The sequence below is a fragment of the Gekko japonicus genome, unplaced genomic scaffold (assembly GCF_001447785.1).
Source record: "Gekko japonicus isolate JY-2015 unplaced genomic scaffold, Gekko_japonicus_V1.1 scaffold12, whole genome shotgun sequence".
Taxonomy (NCBI): domain Eukaryota; kingdom Metazoa; phylum Chordata; class Lepidosauria; order Squamata; family Gekkonidae; genus Gekko; species Gekko japonicus.
The window spans coordinates 683,713-706,749 of NW_015161947.1; the positions used below are offsets into that span (position 1 = coordinate 683,713).

General features: G+C 42.8%; 1 protein-coding gene across 1 annotated transcript in view; it reads left to right on the forward strand.

The window, feature by feature from the left end:
• Positions 1 to 23,037, forward strand: part of GRIP2 (glutamate receptor interacting protein 2) — a 193,891-nt gene that overhangs the window by 81,526 nt on the left and 89,328 nt on the right. The window contains exons 5-7 of the mRNA XM_015429364.1: positions 2,076 to 2,162; positions 3,014 to 3,089; positions 7,269 to 7,414. Coding sequence (XP_015284850.1) covers positions 2,076 to 2,162; positions 3,014 to 3,089; positions 7,269 to 7,414 — 309 coding nt within the window. The remainder of the gene's footprint in view (positions 1 to 2,075; positions 2,163 to 3,013; positions 3,090 to 7,268; positions 7,415 to 23,037) is intronic.

Here is a 23,037-nt window from a genome sequence, read left to right on the forward strand (position 1 = left end):
CCACAGACTGAAACGTGAGTCCATGGTATTCAAAGTATTGTGCTAGAAGCTGACAGCCTGCCTAAACTTCTCACATTCAAATGAAAATTTTGTTTTTCCAATCAAACCTGTGAAGTGTGTTTTTGTCATTCCTTAAAATATCCTAAAGAGTAAATTTAACTTGGGTGATGAAAGATTGTAAAGAGTTACTAAAGAAATAGTCTACTATAAACAAAAGTACAGTGTTGATATTTTTCTGTTATGTAAAGGCAGAAGGGTAGCACCACAGATGAAAACCTGAGCTATTGGCTCAGGGAGTGCAGATAAGTAACAAACTCTGGCTTGCACATGAACGCTTGAAACAGCTTTGTCATGCCTGCCCTTGACTCAGCCCCAGATCCAGTTCCTGACAGCCTAAGAGGGGAGGATTCCATGCCTTTAAGAGCTGAAGAAGCATCAGGATCTGCACCTACTGTAAGTACGGAAGAGGATACACAGCAATCTGAGCCAACTACAGGACGGTTTGCACCTCGGATTGATCGGGCAGTAAGCAGCTCACCACCTGCATCTCCCCCACCTGTAAGCCGGCTTAGGGATAGGAGACATCAGGATCTGGCTAGCCGACGAAAAGAAGCGCGTTCAAGAGGGCGGAGATCCTTGAGCCCTGAGTTTTAACAGCAGCCAGGACCTCGCACAAAGGTGCTAATGGGTTAATGAGCCAGAGCACTATTTAGGAGGGCCTCTGGCCATGAGCACTTTGTGCTGGCAACCTTGTTCGTAGAACCAGAAGCTCTGCACCTTGATTCCTGTTTGACTCTGTGGCTTTTTGGACTCGGCTTGTGTTTTTGGACTTCTGCTCTGGCTCCTGACCCCCAGCTTTGAATCTGACGACGCTCTCGGCTTTGCTCTCTGGACTCTGACCTCTGGTAACGTTTGACTACGGCTGTGTCTGGTGTTTTGGGACTTGTTTAACGCTCTGCTGACTGCTATCCCAGCTGACCCTCGGACGTGTCTTGTGACCCACCCTCCCAGCCTGACTCCCTGGCTCTACCATGACAAGTTTCACACTATCAAACCATTGGTCTTTCAAGGTCAATATAGCCTTCTCTGAATGGAAGCAGCTCTCCGGGATCTCAGGCTGAGGTCTTCCACACCACTGACTACCTGATCCTTTTAATGGAAGATGCCGGAGATTCAACCTGGGACCTTCTGCATGCAAAACATATGCTCTGCCACTGAGCCACAGACCATCCCCAACCCATGGTTTGTCTGCTTGTTACCTCTTTCCTATCTGTACCAGGACAGAGCACATTTCCCCTATACCGTCTGTGGCCAAGTCCTATAGGATAGTGCTACTTAACAAACTGCTGTTCATGAATTGCATTGTCACAGTGCATCAGAGTTAGTAATGTCTGTGATTAACAAACCAGCTATATACCCTAGTTTGAACCCAGGTGTTCAGTACCAGCTGACAAACTCTGATTTGTTGGATTGTCTACGTTTGGAAGTCACATCGGAATGGCATTTGATTAAAACGTGGTTTAGCATGACAGCTGAATCCAATCTTGGTCTTCATACATTTTACTTTGCTTCCTTGAAGTAACAAATTAAGAATGAAATAATTTCCATCTCCTTTAGAATTGAGTTAAAGTGTTTAATAATGATCTCAGTCAAAATGTAGGTAAAACTGTTTTTCTAGCTGTGAAAATATGATTGTATCTTTCTGAGGTCAAAACCGACCAAAAGTTTGAGAATCTGTTAAACTAACTGTAAGAGCAAAGACCAGTTTCTGAAAGCTGGAGTCTGCTTCGAAGCTTGTAAGAGAAAGGAAAATGGTGGTTCATAGTATGATGAGTGTCTCCCATCTGTTGTAATACAATCTAGAACATTAATTCTGCTATCTTTTAATACCGTTGTCTAATAGATTTGTATGTTTAAGGCACGTGTTGTGTTCCTCTAATTAAAAATCCTTTCATATTGCAAGATTTGTATGAGCAATGAGGCAACTTCTCTATAAAGGCCACAATTAGAAAGGAAGAAAAATGGCAGTTGAGAGAGAGAGAGAGAGTTCACCTCCATGTTCTTCTCATTTATAGCTCCAGAGACCAGTGCTGGCATTATTCCAAAGACCATTGAAGTGACCCTGTACAAAGAAGGCAACAGTTTTGGATTTGTGCTCCGAGGTCAGTGTTCTTTCAGCCCATGATGATTAACTGGTGTGGTTAGTCCAGTCACCACTAGTTAGCACAGTGCTTAAATAAAGCTACAAATGCAGCGGAAGCATGCTGGGCCCATAACCTATTGAGGTTAACTGGTGTGGTTAGTCCAGTCACCGCTAGTTAGCAGAGTGCTTAAATAAAGCTACGAACGCAGGAGCATCATTTTACCAGGTTACTCAGCTTACAAAGTTACACAGAGCTACATTGCAAGTTTAGAAGAGAAATACTTCATTCTCTATTTGAGAAGTACACTTTGAATAGGAAAGAGGAGAGACAGGATAAAGTACTAACTTCCTAACTAAAGGATGGAAGCAGATGGCAAGAGGCCCATCTGCCTCATAGTGCCAAGAGAGGACAGCATGTATCTTTCTTGGTGCATGCAGGAAGAGAGCTCGTCTTCAACTGAGTGAGAGAGAAGAAGGAAGGGGAAATGGTCCCTCAAAACACTGTCTGTATTTCAAAGGGGACATTGGCAGAAGAGTAAAGACAGGAAGAAGGATGTGTGCCTATCTAGCCTCTCTTGCCACAAAGTTTGGCGCTATGAGGCAGGGAACATCTCACCTGGAACTTTCTAAGTCAGCTTTTGAAAGTTGGGGAAAGAAATAGTGACGGGTGTTACATGGAAATCAACCTCAAGGCTAATACACACACAAAGCAATCCTCAAGAAGTGCTTAGTTTATTATCTGTAGTAGAGCTTCATATGTGTTTGTCGAAATCTTTTGACTGTTTCCCCAAAAATGCTTAATATGTTCCACTGTAGTAAAACAAGTTTCTTATATCGGTGCATTTCACAACTTTTGCCATTTTATTACAGGAGGAGCCCATGAAGACTGGCACAAATCCAGGCCATTAGTATTGACCTATGTTAGGCCAGGTGGCCCGGCAGACAGGTAACATTTGCATCAAACTACACTTTGCAATGGAGCTTGAACAAATTACTCTTTCTAGTAGTAAAACGGCTGGTTTTTGTCATGGCAATGAAAGCAGGGAAACTAGGATACGTAGAAAAAAAAGTTAGGGGTTTCTACATACTCCTTGGATTCCCCAGATATGCATACCAAAATGATTTTGTGTATTAACCAAATGGGAAGCAAAGGACTTGATGAATATGAAGTAAGCTCCAAGAGGCACAGAAAGTTGAGAACAGCTCAGTGTCCACTCAAGAGGGGGGAAAGAAGAATTAGCCTGTTCATGCCCCTGAGAGCTTGTAGGATCCTGTAGGGGGCGTTTGTGGAGGACAGGATTTTCAGATTGTCCCCTCCCCTATTCTTTGCAGGTCTCCAGCTTGTAGATGACTAAAGGAACAGTGTAGGAGCATGAAATTCTAGCAGGTTTATATCCCAAATTTGTTACTAAAGTTGACATTTGGATGTATCTTTTTACTCAACAGGTCATTTGAACCTGTATGGATAGTTTCCAAGTGATCACTTAAATGCAGTTCTCCCAAGAGACAGAGTTTTTAAAGCCAAATCAAAATATTGACGTTTCAAATCCATTAGTAATTTAAAAACCAGCTGTTGAAGTATTCAGTTAGCTGTATGTACCCTCTGATTGAGTTCACACCGATTTCTTGTAAGATCCCTTCTTAATGTTCCTGCTAACAACAAACTCAAATATACAGCCGTTTCCATGGTGCAGTCCTTCATGCAGCTACACCCAACTAGAGGAGGAGGAGGAAATTGGATTTATACCCCGCCCTTCACTCAGAGTCTCAGAGCGGCTTACAAACTCCTTTCCCTTCCTTCCCCACAACAGACACTCTGTGAGGTAGGTGGGGCTGAGAGAGCTCTTTCAAGAACTGCCCTTTCAAGGACAGCTCTGACAGAACTATGGCTTGCCGAAGGTCATCCAGCAGCTGCAAGTGGAGGAGTGGGGAATCAAACCCAGTTCTTCCAGATTAGAGTCCGCACACTTAACCACTACACCAAACCACTACACCACTACCCAATACCAAAAGTACATGTTTGGGCCATTTTTAAGAAACTTCATCCATATTAAAATTTTGCTCAGATGTAGAAAGCTTGATATATCAATCAGAGGCTTCTGCTGTGGATTGCTACACCGTATGCACAGTTGTACGCTTTTATGTGCTCCTATTTCATCTGTGCACATAGGGTTACAGGTGTAATTGCTGCTGCATCTGTGGCTGCATACCCCCTGTCCTGGTACATGTCTATTTATTTACTTCATAACCCACCTTTCTTGCTGAGACTCAAGGCGGATTATTACAGGATATAAAACAATGCAATCACATCCCATAAATTGTTCAGTGAACAATGCAATTGGGCTAGGATTACAAAATTAGAAAACAATGTGAGCGACAAACTAAGGCATATTACGCTATAAACAATGCAGAAAATGTGGAATTATACAGTAACCCAGTGGACATTATATACTTGGACTTTCAAAAGGCTTTTGACAGCGTACCTAACCAAAGACTCCTAAGTAAGTTCAGTAGTCACGTGATAAGAGGATGGGTCCTCTTGTGGATTAAAAGCTTGGGTAAATGGCAGGAAGAAAAGAGATGTCACAATGGTGAGAAATAAGAAGTGGGGTCCCACAAGGCTCAGTACTAGGGCCGGTGTTATTTGCTTTGTTCATAAATAATCTGGAACTGGAGGTGGGCTGTGTAGCAGCCATGTTTGCAGATGACACAGAACTATTCAGGATTATGAAAATCAAGGCCAAGTGTGAAGAGCTCCAGGAGAATCTTCACAAATTGGGCATGGGTAGATGTGGCAAATGAAGTTCAGTGTAAGTAAGTATAAGGTGATGCACACTGTAACAAAAAAAAGTCCTAACTTCAAGTATAGGCTAATTGGTTCTGAATTTGCTGAGCCAGTTTGGTGTAGTGGTTAAGAGTATCAGACTCTAATCTGGATAACTGGGTTTGATTCCCCACTCCTCATGCAGCCAGCTGGGTGACTTTGGGTCAGTCACAGTTCTCTCAAGGGCAGTTCTCTCAAAGCTCTCTCAGCCCCACCTACCTCACAGGTTATTTGTTGTGGGGAGAGGAAGGAAAAGAGATTGTAAGATGCTCTGAGACTGAGTGAAGGGCATGGTATAAATCCAACTACTACTACTCCTCTCCTCCTCCTCCTCTTCCTCTTTCTCTGAGAGGGAAAGGGACTTGGGGGTTGTAGTAGATAGCTCAATAAAAATTTCAACCCAGTGTGCCTCAGTAGTGAAAAATGCAAGCTTTGCATTGGGTATTATTAGGAAAGGGATTGAACATAATAATATTCTTGTATAGATCTATGGTGCAGCCTCTTTTGGAATACTATGTGCAGTTCTGGTTACTCTACCTCAAAAAGAACATTGCAGAACTGGAAAATGTACCAAGGAGGGCAAATAGGTGGTTAAGGCACTGGAGCATTTTTCATGCGAGGAAAGGCTGAAGAGTCTAGAACTTCATTGTTTAGAAAAGAGATGACTAAAGGGAAACATGACAGAGGCTTATAAAATTATGCATAGAGAGAACTTTTCTCCATCTCCCAAAATACGAAAACTCAAGTGCATCCAATGAAGCTTTACTTTACTCAGTGAATAACTAAAATGTGGAATTCACTGCTAGAGAATGTAGTGATGGCCACAGGTATAAGAGGATTAGTTTAAGAGGATCAGCAGATTCATGGATGACAGGTCTCTAGCCACTAGCCATGGTAACTAAAGGGAACCTCCACATTCAGAAGCAGTAAACATCTGAATACAAGTGCCAGCAAGCATCGCTAAGGAGGACCTCAGCCTATGTGTCCTGTTGTTGACCCTCCATAGTAACTGGTTGGCCATATTGTGAGGCAAATTGCTGGACTAGATGGACCACTGATCTGATTTGGCAGGGCTGTTCTAATAAATGACTTCTCCTAAGGGCTTTACAGAGGGATTGAATAGCATGGGTGATAAGACTGAGCCTATGGCACCCCACAAGACAAGTCCTACTTTGATGAAACCAATCTAAAGCATAATCCCTTAATCCCTATTTCTGTGTCCAAACACCTCAATAATATGGCATGGTCCACAATAACAAAGCTTACTGATAAATGCAGTAAGAGCAAAGAAAGTGGCACAGCCCATGTACATTCAAACAGAGGTCATCTACTAAAGCAGCTAGTATCATCTCCATCCCATAGCCCAGCATGTGAAACCAGAACTGGATCCTAAGCAGAAGTCTTGTCCAGGAAGACCTGGGGGTTCTGCAACTGCTGTCTATCATCTGACTGAGGACTGGTGAAGAAATCCATTTGTGCCCCACGTGGTTTGGCTTCGCATTGTTTTTTATGTCACATTTGAGTGACATATTTCTCAACGGGACAGGCATTCTTTGAACAGTTTGTGGATGTACTAGGGAGTTGTATCATGTGAGCCATTTTCAGACTAAGGTTATGTATACCCTTGGAACCAGCATGGGAGCACCACAAACGCAGGGCTCTTTTTGTAGCAGGAACTCCTTTGCATATTAGGCGACACACCCCTAAGGTAGCCAGTCCTCCAAGAGATTACAGAGCTCTTCTTACAGGGGCTACTGTAAACTCTTGGAGGATTGGCTACATTAGGGGCGTGTTGCCTAATATGCAAAGGAGTTCCTGCTACAAAAAGAGTCCTATTTATTTATTTATTTTTTAATTGGATTTCTATCCCGCCCTCCCCGCGGACAGGCTCAGGGCAGCTTACACTTAAGGGCACTGTGTGCCATGATATATAAAAACATATAAAAATGAGATAAAACAATCATATATTACAATTAAAGTGCTCAGAATAAAGTTGGTCTGCCAGTCAAGTTAAAGATGGTATATCGTAGATGGATCATGGTTCAGCCATATCTGCCTTGTACTATACTGTGGCTCGATCTCCATATAGGGCTGACCAGCTACCCCAGTGCTACTAACAAATAGTTGGTGGTAGTGGTGGGCGGCTCCTAATTAAAAGCCTGGCGGAAGAGCTCCGTCTTGCAGGCCCACCTATTAAAGGTAGGTGTGTTGGGGGGGGGGCTATGAATGCTGAAAATAGTTTGCTAGGAAAATATACTGTTTGAATATGTTCAAGTTTTACGCTTGCCTTGTTTCTTGCAGGGAAGGGTCTCTGAAAGTTGGGGACAGGCTGTTAAGCGTTGATGGAATCCCCCTCCATGGTGTCAGTCATGCTGATGCACTGAACATCCTACGTCAGTGCAACCAGGAGGCCCTCTTCCAGATTGAGTATGATGTCACCATCATGGGTAAGAGATCTTTGTATGGTCTTGCCCTAGAAACTTGGATCGCAGGAAGGAACAATAGAACTGTATAAAGCTACTTAAGTGTAAAGGCAAAAAAATATATATTTGTGATAAGGTATGACCAATATATATAGGTCATCCTGTAAGAGTTCTGTTCTCAGTAGGTAATCAGTGAGGATTAGGCACAAACCAAGGCTGTCATTTTTTGGTCACATGATGAGACGACACTATTGTCTGGAAAAAGCAATAATGCTAGGAAAAGTAAAAGGCAGCAGGAAAAGAGGAAGACCCAATGGGAGAGGGATAGACTCAATAAAGAAGGCTACGGCCCTCCGTTTGCAAGACCTGAGCAGGGCTGTTAATAACAGGACATTTTGGAAGTCATTAATTCATAAGGTCACCATAAGTTGGAAGTGACCTGATGGCACTTAACACACACACAGATCAAATCAAGCCTGAACTCTTCCTAACAGCTAAAATGACTAAAGTGAGGCTATCATACTTCGGTCACATTATGAGAAGACAAAGAGTCACTGGAAAAGACAATAATGCTAGGGGAAAAATTGAAGTGTTAGCCAAATTGCCTCATTTGATTAATAAGCTTGGGGAATTATGAATATTAAAGGACAATAGGCATAAAATATGGGGATATAACCTGTGTTTGGAAATACCAGAATCCCCAGAGCCTGTGAATAGATGAGGAGACCAAGTTGATGAAATAATTGGTCTTTTACTGAGTAATTCTCAAACATACAATAAAATTAGCAAACACACACACACTCAATACAGCACTAGGAAAAGCAGAGGTGAAAAGATAGCTACATTTGCATTAGCAGGAAGTATCATTACCTGTCCAATAAGATGAACAGATCTTGCAGCGAAAAGAGAAGTAAAGGAGGGAGGGGGTGGATCATGAGCTGACCAGCGATGCACGTGGAGTAGTTCCAAATGGATCCGGGATGGAACCAAGAAGGTAGATAGGAGGCGAAGAGAAAAGAGCAAGCTCAGGGGGAGCTCACCTTAAATAGACAAATTATGACCTGAGGCCAGAGCCATGTGGTCACAGGTTCCCAGGAAATGTTGACAAAAAGAATAATATTCCAGGATGGATGGGACAAAGGAAAATGATGGTTGGGCAATTTAGGGTTGATGTGCGGCAGGGAGTGACACCTCTTGGGGAAGGAGGTGAGACAAAGGAAGGGGAAGTGGGATCCAGCCACTTCACAGAGTTGGTGCTTCATGTTAATGATCCTAGGCTTGTCAGAGGCATTATCTGGATCAGTGGCAGGAAGGCTTAAGTTTTGTTTCTAGCTGGGCAACTGTCTTTGTTTGAGAATGGCTTAGGAGGGGGGAAGAATGTGCTACATGATGAAGAAGAGATCTCTTCATGGCTTCTGTGCAGGAACATTGGTCCTCTGTCAGAACATGGATTCTCTTCTGGTCTGCTACTGTCTGTGTTCAATGGAGGCCAGGGCTGTTGGTCTGCATCACAGTCCTTGTGGGGATGCAGAGGTGCAAGGGCAGAAGTTTTCTGTAGTCCCAGGTCCACATCTGGCTTGGTATACTCCTTTGGCACAAGGCTTCCCTTGGCCACAGTGTACAGTCCATTGTCCAGCACTGGGCACTTTACTTAGAACCACAGCTCTGCCCATTGCCCTGGCATACACTCTTCACAGTCCAGCAAGGCAGTGATATTAAATGAGTCTTTAATAATGCCATCTGAAATGGCTTCATGGCAACAGAAGGCACTAGGAAAAGAGGAAGACCTAACATGAGATGGATTAACTCAATAAAGGAAGCTATGGCCCTCAGATTGCAAGACCTGAGCAAGGCTGTTAATGACAGAAGTAAAGATAAAATTAGTAGGCACATTGATGAACAAAGGCTATTGAGGAAGAATCAGCATGGATTCTGTAAGGAAACATCTTGTCTCACTAACCTTTTAGAGTTTTGTTTGCGGTTTTTTGGGGGGGGGGGGTTGTATTTTTTCTTATGTGCATGTGTGTGTGCGAGTTTGTGTGCACCTGGAAGTCATGGCTACCTCTGGTGACTGATCCCTCCTGGGGGCCTGGAGGGTATTCAGAGAGGAGACTGAATAAAGCCTGCCCCTGCCCTCCCGACTGATGGTATTTCAAGGAGGTCTCCCATCCAAGTACTTGCCAGAGTCAACCCTGCTTAGCTACCGAGATCTGATGAGATCATCGAAGAGATTGGGCACTTGTTAGATTGGGCACCTGTTAGAGTTCTTGAGGGGGTGAACAAATGTGGATAAGTGTGTGACCTAGTTGATGTTGTTTACCTAGACTTCCTGAAAGCTTTTAATAAAGTTCCTCTTCCAAGGCCCCTAAGTAAACTCTGCAGTCATGGGATAAGAGGACAAGTCCTCTTGTGGATTAAAAACTGGTTAATTAACAGGAATCAGAGAGTGAGTATAAATGGGCAGTTTTCACAATGGAAGGTGGTAAGTGGTGGGGTATCAAAGGACTCAGTTCTAGGTCCGGTGCTTTTGAACTTGTTCATTAATAATTTGGGGTTGTGAGCAGGGCCGTAGCTAAAGCCTTCCTAGTGGGGGGGCCCTGGGGAAAGTGGGGAGGCCGGATCACCCGGAAGTGACGTGATGCCCTCCCCCCCTTCTCTCTCTCTCCAAGCTCCCCCCCCTCCTTTGCGGCTGCTCTTTCTTTCCCCCCTGTTCTCCAGCATCTCCCACAAGGCCGTGCAATCCATCTTTTCTTACTCAGGAGTAAATGCCGCTGGACAGCGTGGGCTTTACTCCCGAGTAAGCAGGCATAGGCTGCAAGTCACTCCTCGTTTACCTGCGGATGGGCGGGGGCTGAGCCGGGAAACTTGGAGGGAAGCGGTGCAGGGGTAGAGCCTGCACTGCCCGCCTCTCGGCCACGTGCTGGACCTGAAGCGGAGCCTCCAAGGTCCGAGGCAGTGTACCCCGATGTCCCACGTGGTGGCCTTTGCCTTGCACGACGGGGTGGGGTGCATCTGGACGGTCACGGTTGGAGGCTAAGTGCTGGTGGGTGGTGTGGGAATTTGTTCCAATCCGGCAGAACTTAAGAAAACAGACCGTGGTAGGGTTGCCAACAGACCTGGAGAACATGTCCTGTGTCCCCGTGTGTGTGTGTTAAGTGGCGTCAATTGTGAGTCGTGGCTTCCCTGATGGATTCAGTCCATCTCATGCTGGGAGATGGGAAGAGCCAGTTTGGTGTAGTGGTTAAGTGCCTGGACTCTAATCTGGGAGAACCGGGGAGCTACAAAAGGAGGGCAGCAGGAGCCCTGGAGCTCTCTCCGGCTGGGCAGCTGGCTAGCTGGCGGCGTCCCCATAGTTGCCCCTTCCTCCTCCTCCCCCAGGGCAGGCAGGCGCGGGGAGCCCAGCTTTACCTCCTCGGAGACTCTGGGCTGCAGCTTGCCTTGCAGCTGGCTCCAGTGCAGGCGGTGCAAGTTCTGCAGCTGGCCCAGCATGAGCAAAGGGCGGCTTTGCGGGTCCGCCTCGCCGGCGCTGGCCTGGAACTCCAGCTGCACGTTCGCCATCTTCCAGCCAGCGGCAGTGGCAGGGGGCGGGCAACGTCCTCCGCGGCTCCTCCCAAGCAAGCGGCGCGCCTGCCTCCTGCGGCCGGGCCGGGAAGTGACGGCGCTGGGAGCGCGGAAAGGGAGGGCGGGAGAGCAGGGGGCGGCGGCTGGCGGCGGTGCAATGCACGGCTGCCCAATGAGGCGCCCTCCTTCAGCAAGCCCTCGGCCTCCGCCGAGCCGCCGGCGGGGGGCAAGCTTGGCCCGCTGGCCAAGGCGAGAGCCTCGGCGGCTGCTGCTGCAGGAGTCAGTGGCGGCGGCGGCGCGACGGGCAAGAAGTTGCCACGGCTGCCCAAGTGCGCCCGCTGCAGGAACCACGGCTACTCCTCACCGCTGAAGGGCCACAAGCGCTTCTGCATGTGGCGGGACTGCCAGTGCAAGAAGTGCAGCCTGATCTCCGAGAGGCAGCGCGTGATGGCCACCAGCAGCCTGCGGGATGGCAGCGGCGGCGATGGGCGGGGGGAGGGGAGCAGAGGATTGGGAGGGAGGGGGCCCGCAAAACCAGCGGGGGAGCCCGGGCCCGTGGGCCCCACACAGGCTACGGGCCTGGTTGTGAGTAAGCAGTGAAGCGGCGAAGGTTGCAGATGACACTAAGTTGTTCTTGGTGGTGAGTACCAGGGAGGACTGTGAGGCACTCCAGAGGGATCTGTTGAGGCAGGGCGACTGGGTGTCATTGCTGCAAATGAAGTTCAACGTGGGCAAATGCAAAGTAATACTCATTGGAGCCAAAAATCCTAACTACAAATAAACATTGGTGGGGGCCAGGAGAGATCTCTTGGAGTCATGGTAGATAATTCCCTGAAGATGTCAACTGCAATAAAAATGACAAATGCTATGCTGGGGATTATTAGAAGGGGACTGAAAATAAATCAGCCAGTATCATAGTGCCCGTGTATAAATCTATGATGCGGCCTCATTTGGAATATTGTGTATAATTCTAGTCGCCGTATCTCAAAAAAGATATTATAGCATTGGGAAAAGTGCAGAGGAGGGCAACTAAAATGATTAAGGGGTTGGAACACTTTCCTTGTGAAGAAAGGTTAAGGAGGTTAGGGCTCTTTAGCTTGGAGAAATGATGATTGAGGAGTGACATGATAGAGATTTACAAAATTATGCATGAGATAGAGAAGGCAGAGAAAGAAGTACTTTTCTCCCTTTATCACAATACAAAAACTTGTGGACACACAGTGAAATTAATGAGCAGTAGGTTTAGAACAGATAAAAGGAAGTACTTCTTCACCCGAAGAGTACATTACACATGGAATTCAATGCCTCAGGAAGTAGTGGTGGCTACAAGCATAGACAGCTTCAAGAGCATATGGAGCAGAGGTCCATCTGTGGCTATTAGCCGCAAGGTATAGAAGGAACCATATGCCTGGAGCAGTGATGCTCTGTATTCTTGGTGCTTGGGGGGCAACAGTGGGAGGGTTTCTGGAGTAGGGGTGTGCATTTGGTTTATTCGAGCAAAATAAATTCAAAAAATGCCTCACTGGTATTCTGGGGGTATTTTTAAGCCGAGATCTGTATTTTGGTTTATTTTGCTGGTCTTATGACTGTTCTTAATACATTTGTTTGTTTGTTTGACTACCAATATAGCTGCCCCCCCCAAAAAAAACCCCAAGTTTTTCGGGGGAACTTTTATTTGGATGCATTCAGCTATACCGAGAAGGCATTTAAAGAGATTGTGGTTTCTGTAAATGCCTACACCTCCAAGCTGCATAAACTCAAAGTTAGGGTGACCTGGTCTGCGGCTTTGGGGGGCTTTGTCCCCTTTATTAAAGGCGTAGCCCCACAAGAATCTCTCCTGTAAATGCTTTTTTCAATCAATTTAAAACATTTTTAAAGGTGTGTGCTACTTTAAGCAGAGTGGGGTGCTGTAGTTGACTAATTCCTGCACCGATCAAGGGGATTGGAGTCGGTGACCTCTAGGATCCCTTCTGTGTCAAGAACCTGTCTCCTTTAAGAGAGTTTTTCTGCCTAAGTGTTAGCTTTCTTGAGTATCATACCCTTGAGTCATCACCCCCACCTGCCAACTTTTTATCAGAATTGTCGCTTAGGGCTGACTGAAGCAATTCACTTGCAGCAGCTGAGAACTGTCATCTAAAGTGGTTGAGTGCTTGCAATTTAGAGATCTATCCCGGTAACAGCTTTCTGTTGGCTAAACGGCTTTTCTTTCTGCACTGAGAACTTCAGCCCCACCAGAAAAAAATTTGCCCCACAAGCCACAAAATCCTGGCTATGAGCCTGAGTGGGACAGAGGTCAATATTAAAAATTACCCCAACAGAAGTTGCTGACAGGTCAGAAAAGTTGTGCAATTGTCTGAATAGGATGGGTGGGACATGCAGAAAAAACCAAGGCAAATTGTGACACTGGACGTGCAGAAATTGGTAGGGTGGAGCCAGGAAGGGCTTTATGGTGCCCTTTGGAGCAGCATACACTTCCTTGGGAAGATTTGTCTTTGCTCTTTTCTGGCCACAGCAAACAATAGAAGGTGGTGACAGCCTGAAGTTAATGCTACTGCCAAGGTTTCTAGCACCTGTTTTCTCTCCTCTCACATAGTGAAGCCTGTACCTTCCCTTTCCAGCATGCCTTTTATGGTTCTCCTTCTACTGCTTATTATACTTACTTTGTGTACATCAGTATCTTCTTTTCCCAGTGCATTCAACAGGCGTAGTCCAGGAGTGTTGTGCTGGGACCTTCAATCCCAGGCCTGATACTAATTCAGATTGTGGTACACAGGCAGAAGCAGTTTAAGGAGCCTCTGTTCGCCCAGGGAGATGCTCTTTACCCCATTAGGGAAGAAAACTTTTACCTATTAGGCTTCACCAGTGGAACAAATAGCCCTGAGCCCCAGGTTGGCAAAAGGACACTGGGGGAAAAGCTTAAGCCCTCTTTTTCTGCATTCTGTGGTCACGAGCTTCATTATTCTTCTGTTCACCTCAGAAGCGCTGAATTCCCAGACCTCGTCTCTCTACTGGACCTGGGGGAAAGAGTGTTGCATAGTTATTTAGGCCCTGAGAGAAATCCACATCTCCCTGGACGCCTTGGAGGAGGGATTTAAGTATTCACTAATGTTCCTAATACTTTATGCTTGTGGAAGCATTGGAGTACACATAGTCAAAGCTTCTCTGTACTTCAGAAGTCTAGCTAACAGAGCTGCATCTGAAAACCAAAAAGAGCACTTGGTTCATCCGTTGTGGCCCTTTGGGAAATGTAGATTACAGACATCCTCAGGAGGAAAGTCAGAACTGACTACACCTGGGTGGGAGACAGCAGTCAAGGAAGTGGTATCCAGTACGGAATGGAAGGAGGAACCCCGTGTGGGTTGTACGGATTTGTGGGCTGCTGCTGTGGAAGATCAAAGGCCAGCTGTGTAAAATGTTTCCAGGCACTAAAGCTATTTAAGCCTTTGAATTTCACAGGCCTCATGTGGGCGATGTGTAGCTATTGTGCAGCAATTTAGAATGGTTCATAGCGGCATATAGTGAGCAGAGTGTCCAAAAAGATGAGTTTAAGGCTGCCGTCAAGTCCAAAGCTGTTAAGCTTCAGAAGCTCAGTGAAGTGTTGCCGAGTTTAATGTGGGGGGGGGGGACAGACTTGACTGGCTATTTTTAAAATCCCCTTCACCCCTCCCCCCCCTTTAAACCCGTCAACTAGTCTGACGTATTTGAGCTCTGGAGCCAAGGAGGACCAGTGTTACTAATTATTTTGTAGGTTACTGTTAGGTCAGGAAATCAAATGGCACCACATTTCAGGGGATTGAGGGACTATGTGCAGAAGGACCGGGAAAGCTTTTCAGTACCGTGTTGCACAAGACTAGAGTCAGGAAGATTTTCAGTGTGTGTTTTTGGGGGGGGGGGGAAGAATTGAACAGTTTTAAACGTTTCGTACAGTGGTTGTAATATCCTATTGATTAACTTAAAGCTAATGAAATGTCCAGACCTGGATAGCAGAAGCTAGCCTGATCTCATCAGATCTTTTTTTTTTTAAAGTACCCGTTAGGTCCACTTTTATTATGTTCCATTTTATACACATACATACAACATATCACAAACAACCACTTACAAACATAAAACATACAATGAGATCAGTATACTTTCTTATAACTCTATTACCATATTAAAAAGTTTCTTTAGGTTTGTTTAAGTTTCTGTGTACTCTTATCTTTTTACCATAGTTTCTATTTAACTAAAAGAGATTAATCCTACCAAAAATTTCATTACTTTGAATTATGCATTTATATTGTACCAGTCATACAGTTTTTTCCAAGTCTTTTGAAATGTTGGGTCTGTTGTCCCTCTCATCAACGATGACAGTTTATCATTTTCTGCCGTCTCCAACAGTTTATTCACATACTCTTGCTTCTTTGGTGCTTCCATTTGTTTCCAATATTTTGCATATAGTATTCTTGCCGCTGTAGATAGATGTACTATCAAATATCTATTGCCTTTATCAAAGTCCTTTGGAAATATGTTTAGTAATAATATTTCTGGCAAGAATGGTATTTTAGTTCTCAATATCTCTTGCATCATCTCGTGGACCCATCTCCAGTATCTCTTTGCTACATCACATAGCCACCACATATGATAAAATGTACCTGACTTATTTTTACATTTCCAACATTTATCTGAACAATTTTCATTCTGCTTAGCAAGTTTATCTGGTGTAATATACCATCTATAGAACATCTTGTACATATTTTCTTTGTATGATACTGCCTTAGTTATTGTAATATTTTTAGACCATATCTGGTCCCACTCTCTCCAATTAATATTGTGACCTACATTTTGGGCCCACAAAATCATATTTTGCTTTACTGTTTCATCTAACAACAAATCCTCTACTAAAATTTTGTAGATTTTCTTTATCAGTTTATCATCTGATAATACAAGATTTTTTTTCTAATTCAGTTAGTTTATCATTAAATCCAATCTTTTAATCTTTATTATAAATAGATTCCAGTAATCTCAGCAGATCTTGAAAGCTAAGCAGGTTTGCCCTAGTCAGTGTTTGGAAAGGAGACCAGCAAGGAAGTCCAAGGCCCCTAAGCAGAGGCAGGCAAGGGCAAATCACCTCTGAATGTCTCCTGCCTTGAAAACCAACAGAAAGGAAGAAAGAAATGCATCATGTTTAGGTTGGCACTGAAAGTAACCTAAAAGGTTGGAACAAAGGAAAAGAAAGTAAAATATAACTCTGCACGTAGTGCAGATGTACAAACTATCTTATATAAATTAATAATATATCCAGAAGTGCTAAAATATCATTTAAAAACAACAATCCTGTGGTTCAGCATATAAGTACCTAATCCCAATATAAAGATAAATGTCCATTTACGTAAGTACAGGTTTAAAAGTACATATTATCTCCTTATGCAAGAATTAATAACAAATGCGTTTTGGCACCTGGCCTTCCTTAGTGGTATAATCCAAACTGAGCACTCCAGCAATTTAACAGAGGCATACATAAAACTGATCATACACAAAAAGGACCTGAAATGAAGGGGGAAAAGAAACAAAATTAATTTAAATTTTTGAAATACATGGAACTAGGATAGCTACCTTACTCACCCTAATGTGTTCACCCGTGGAGTAAGTGGTGTCAAATTTTCTTTTCTTTTTTTTTTGGTAAACAAATTTTTTTTATTTTCATAGGAAATTCACCATTTAACATTTAAACATTTTCACGTTTTCCATTGTTTACCCTCTTCCCCTTTCCTCCCCTCCCTTCTGTGGCTTCCCGCAATGCTTCCTCCCACCCATTTTATACATCATTTAGTTATATCATTTTTTATATCATAACAATTACAATCTCCAGATAACATCATTTGTCTTAATATTGATCTAAACATATTAAGTTTTGTTTCACATCCCAGTTCTTTTCCAGATAAATTTTAAAGTCACTCCATTCCTCAAAGAACACATCATCTTCTTTATTGTTCAATTTTTTTGTAATTTTGTCCATTTGTGCCATGAACAGAACTTTTTGTATCCATTCATCGATCTCTGGTACCTTCTCTGTCTTCCAAAATTGGGCATAAATCATTCTTGCTGTTACTATCAGGTACCAGAGTAATGTCTTTTTAGTCGTATTAACTTCTTCCATTTTAAGTCCCAAAAGCAGAATTTCTGGAGCTTTCTTAAAAGAACATTTCAAAATTTTTTGCATTTCATTGTGGACTTTTGTCCAAAAGTCTACAGCTTTCTCACAAGTCCACCACATATGGTAAAATGAGCCATCATGACTCTTACACTTCCAACACTTATTTGACATATTTTGGTTCATATTTGCAATTTTCTTAGGCGTCATGTACCACCTATACATCATTTTATAACCATTCTCTCTTACATTGGTACAAGGCGATATCTTAATAGAATTCTTCCACAAATACTCCCAAGTTTCCATAGACACTTCCTTATTCATATTTATAGCCCATTTTATCATTTGTTCTTTAACTTTTTCATCTTCTGTATACCATTTTAACAATACCTTATACATTTTAGAGATATTTTTCCCCCTCCACTCTCCCATACATTTTCCATCTCATTTTTTTCATCTCTAAAACCATAATTTTTTTTGTCTGATCTAAAAAGATCATAGATCTGCATATATTTCAACCACTCATATTCATATTCAATTTCATTCTGCTTTTTCATTACCCATTCTGTTCCCTCTTTTTTAATTAAGTCTCTATATGGCAACCAGTCTTTACCTCGCTGTCTTGAGTAAGATATCAACACTTCTACTGGTACAATCCACAATGGTCTTAAGTCACTCTGGTATTTCTTATATCTCGTCCATACCATATACAAAGCTTTTCTCACCAAGTGAAGTTTAAAAAAACTGTCCATTTTTATCTTGTCATACCATAAATATGCATGCCAGCCAAATCTACAATCATGCCCTTCCAACCCCAACAATCTGTCATTTTCAAGCTTCACCCATTGATCCATCCATGTTAGACAAACCGCTTCATAATATAGTCTAAGATTTGGCATTTGTAGACCTCCTCTTTCTTTGGCATCACAAAGTATTTTCATTTTAATCCTTGGTTTCTTGCCCGCCCAAACAAATTTTGACACTTCTTGTTGCCACTTGGCCAACAAATCCGTTTTATGCAGAATTGGTATTGTTTGGAACAGGAACATCAAACGTGGTAGGACATTCATTTTTATAACTGATATTCTTCCCATCAGTGATAAGTTCATTTTATCCCATTTCTTAAAATCTTGAGTCAGCTTAGTCCATAATTTCTCATAATTATTCTTATATAGGTCTATATTTTTTGCCGTTAATTCAATTCCAAGGTATTTTGTTTTTTTAACTACTTCACATTGTACCAGTTCTTGTAGTTCCACTTGTTTTTGTTTGATCATGTTTTTACATATAAGTTTTGTTTTATTCTTATTTACGTAAAAGCCGGCCAATTCTCCAAACTCCTTTATTTTTTGAAAAAGCAATGTCAATTTTTCTGTTGGGTTTTCCACCATAAACATTACATCGTCTGCAAATGCTCGATATTTGTATTGGTGTCCTTTATGTGTCAAGCCCTTTATTTCTTGATCGTACTGTATTTTTTGTAAAAGTATTTCCAATACCCAGATAAATAATAACGGTGATAACGGACAACCTTGCCTTGTTCCTTTCTGTACTTTGAAGTTATCTGTCAGTTCTTTATTCACATTTATTTTAGCTCTTTGTTCAGAATAGATAGCTTCAATACAATTTCTAAAATGTTGTCCCGCTTCAATCTTTTCCATCATCTGGTGCATAAAATTCCAATTAAGATTGTCAAAAGCTTTTTCTGCATCAACAAACAGAAAAGCTACTTCTTTTTCTGGGTGCTTTTCATAATATTCAATTGCGTCCATTACTATTCTTACATTGTCTCTAATCTGCCTTTTGGGTAAAAAGCCCGCTTGATCTTCAGAAATTACCGTTTGTAAATAGTTTTTCACCCTTTCTGCAATAATTTTTGCAAAGATTTTATAATCGTTGTTCAAAAGAGATATTGGCCTGTAGTTCTTTACATTTGTTGAATCTTGTCCTTCCTTTGGAATCAAAGAAATAATTGCTTCTTTCCATGAGTCCGGCACCTTTTTGTTTTCTCTTATTTCGTTGGTTAAAGCTTCCAGGACCGGGGAAATTTCTTCTTTCATCTTTTTGTAGAATTTCGCTGTAAATCCGTCCGGCCCAGGCGCCTTCCCCAACTTTGTCTCTTCTATTGCCTTCATCACTTCTTCTTTTTGAATTGGACCATTTAATAAATCTTTGTATTCCTTACTTATTTTTGGTAGTGGAATCTCCTTTAAATATGTTTTAATCTTCTCAAGATCAACTCTAGTTGTTTGGAATAGTTTAGCATAATACTTGAAGAAACATCTCTTTATTCCATTAGGATCAACGAACTCTTTTCCATCTTCTATTATTTTGGTTATCATTCTTCTCTCTCTTCTAGCCTTAAGTTGCCAAGCTAAGTATTTTCCCGGTTTGTTCGCCCCTTCAAAAGATTTCTGTTGTAACTTCTTTAAATTCCAATACATTTCCTGATTCCAAGTCTCATTCAGTTGTTCCTTCAGCAACTTTAATTCTTTAATAATTTGCTTTTTTCCAGGCTTCTTTTTTAATTCCTTTTCTTTCTGAGCAATTTTTTCTAACACTTCTGTTTGTTTTTGAAGTTTTTCCTTTTTTTGCTTCACGTTTTGCGAGATGAGAATTCCTCTCATCACCGCTTTATAAGCATCCCATACAATCTGTATCGGTGTTTCTTTATTTAAATTTTGTTGAAAGAATTGTTTCGTTTCTTCCTTTAACATCTCAATTACCGTTTTCTTATCCAACAAGTCTTCATTAATCCTCCACAGAAAGGGTTTTTTCCTTTCTGTGGAACTCCATACCACCGGATTGTGATCTGAATTACATCTTGGCAAAATTTCAGTCTTATGTGTTTTCATTGATAATTCTTCAGACATCCAAATCATATCAATTCTGGAAAAAGAGCAATGTCTATTGGAATAAAAAGTAAAGTCTTTCTGCATCGGGTTCCATTTCCTCCAAACATCTTCTAATTTTTCTTGCTTAACTAATTCAAAAAAATTCTTTGGCAATTTTCCGCTGAATTCGTTGTCCTTTTGTGGTTTTCTGTCTAGACGATCTATTGTCCCATTAAAGTCTCCGGCCATAATAACTTGCTCATAAGTCAATTGTTGTAATTGGTCAGTTATATCCTTAAAAAATTTTTCCTTTGCTCCATTGGGTGCGTACACGTTGATCAACAATGTTTTTTTCTGCTGAATCATTAATTCCACACCCACGTATCTGCCATCTATGTCCTTAAAAATTTCTGTAGGTTGTAACTCCTTCTTCACATATGTCACAACTCCTTTTTTCTTGTTTGAGGCCGCAGAACAAAATTCAATTCCAAATAAAGCATTCTTTAAATATTTTATATCCTGTTTTCTAATATGTGTTTCTTGCAAGCATATCACGTTGCATTTCTGTTTCTGTATCCAATGATTGATTCTTTTCCTCTTGTTTGGTGAATTTAATCCATTAACATTCCATGACAACAATTTGTACTCCATTATGCGTTTTATTTTAAAGTTCTCCAAAGACGTCCGCATTGTCCGCCTTAAATTTATAAAAGTCCATCATCGATCTGATCTGAATCCTCCCACCTTGATACGTAAAGGATAAACCTTGTGGAATCTCCCATCTATATCTGATGCTCAAAGCTCTGAGTTTGTCCGCCAAGGATTTATACCTTTTCCTGTCTTGCAGTATTGTTCTTGGGAGTTCTCTCATCACCATAATTTTGTTTCCCTCTATTACAAAAGGGACGTTGAATTGCTTCTTGAATATCTCCTCTGTTATTGATCTTGTTACAAATTGTACAATTACATCCCTTGGTAAATTCTTCTTTTCTGCAATTCTGGAGTTCACTCTATAAATCAAATCAAAGTCTGAGTCCATTGACCCTTCCTCCTCGCCCAGAAAAGCCGTTATCACTTCCATCATTTTTTCTTTTAAGTTCTCATTCTCTGTTTCCTTAATGCCTCTGAATCTCAGATGAGTCTGCATCCTTCTGAACTCCATCATTGTCTCTGATCTTGTAATTTGTTGAGTCAAAGAATCTTGTTTCTCTTCTATTTTTTGTATCTTCTCCTCTGTCTCTGTAGTCTTGGTTGCATTTGCTTGAACATCCTTCTTAACTCCTTCCATTTCTTGCTTGATTGAAGTTATTTCTGTAGTAACCAATTCCTTCAATGCTGTTATGTTCTTCTCTTGGACTTCTTCTAGATGTTTCAGATGAATCTGAGTTTGCTTCTCCAGTTGGTCCCCCAATGTTTTTTCTATCTGCTCCCCCATGGCTTGTATTGCCTCTGTCATTCTCTTCTCCATTGCTTCCATGGAGGCAGCTTTCCAAAGACCTTCCGGTCCGGCACCTTTAAGGATTCCACTGTCTTCCTTTCGCTAATGCCCGTCTAGGAATTCAACTTCCTGGATGTTTCACACGGACCTCTTTCTTTGTTACACAAGCCTGCTCTTCCCACGATATTGTTCGTAAGTTTCGATTTTACAGTTGCACACATCTTCACCACAGGAATGTTAAACAATAAGCGTTTTTACAGTTTTTAAAGACTTCAATCAACTTTTTTCTCTCCGGAATCGGATTTCTGGGATTTACTATTCATTTTCCGCTCAACCGCTTAATTCAAATTAGCTCAAAACTCAGTTCAGGTAAGCGGCACGTTTTTGTTATCTAGCACGTTCAAAACGGGTTTCGCATTGCTTCTTTTAACTCACAGTTGTTGTCCTTCTACAAAGAGGTCGGCTGACGAAGAATTTATGCCGGTGATCCGGCTCGATCGGCCACTATAGAGTTGCTTGGCACTTGCCTTCTTCATGGGAGGAGATCAAAGCCCAATTCAGCTTCTTCCGAAGCTGGATTACGCCAACCTCACACTCCCTCTTAGGCGCCGCTGCCTGCTTGTCCCCCCCCCTCGCTGGGGAGTGATGCGTTGGGCTATATGTTGCCCAAACTGTCGAAAGTGGCCGTCGCCCGCTTCGCACGATCGCGAAACGCTTCAGTCCTCCATCTTAGCCAAACCGGAAGCCCAAATTTTCTTTGTGATACAACATGGGCAGCTCATCAAGATATAAAATACTTCACTTGCCCATGGATCTAAAATGCACAAAACATGTGACTAAGCAGTTGCTAATTTAAAAGTCTTCTAATTGTTTTAGAAAAATTGGTATGTAGCCAACTGGAAAAAATGGAAATAGTACAATATTTACCTTCTTAGGTCCAATCTGAAATGCTCAGAGCTCCAATGGAGTGCTCAGGTACAACTAGAAAAGAATCAGCATCGTAGTAGTACACCCCCCTGAATATATCAAAAATGTGGGCGGGGAAATGTGATGCCAAGTACATCAGACACACAGCCAATCAATTGTGTGCCTTGATGGTCCCCCCCCCCCAAGAAAATTTCTGCCAATAGAAAATTAGCAGTTCAAAGAAATGGCTTTAGCTTAGGGTTGCCAAGTCGATCTTCTGCCGGAGCATGGGGCTCCCGTCCGGCATCTGGTGTGCACGCGCGCATGTCACCCGGGAGTGACGTGATGACGGCAGGCACCCTGGGGGCGGGGCCATGGCCATACGAGGGAAAACCATAGATTGTCGTGGCCCCACCCCCAGCATGCCTGGCGTGGTCACATCACTTCCGGGTGACGCGCACGTCGAGGTGGAGTTCTTCCGGGGGCCCAATCTGGCGCGGCGGGGAACGGGCCTCTGGGGCGGGGGTTTCCCCCCCGGGGGGACTTGGGAAGCCTACTTTAGCTGCTTGAACCCTAAGAGGTAGTCTTTTGTATGACGAGAGGGGGTTTTTGAGGGGAGGGGGTCCCCAATACGAGGAAGTATTCAATCCAGCCATTCCCCATTAGCAGCCTGAATGTCACCTCTAGCTAGGCTCTTAAGAGACTGGGGTTTAGAAGAGCTGCATGGGCATTTTCTGTTGGGAGTTTGTGTACCACTGTCTTTGCCTATTCCTGTGCA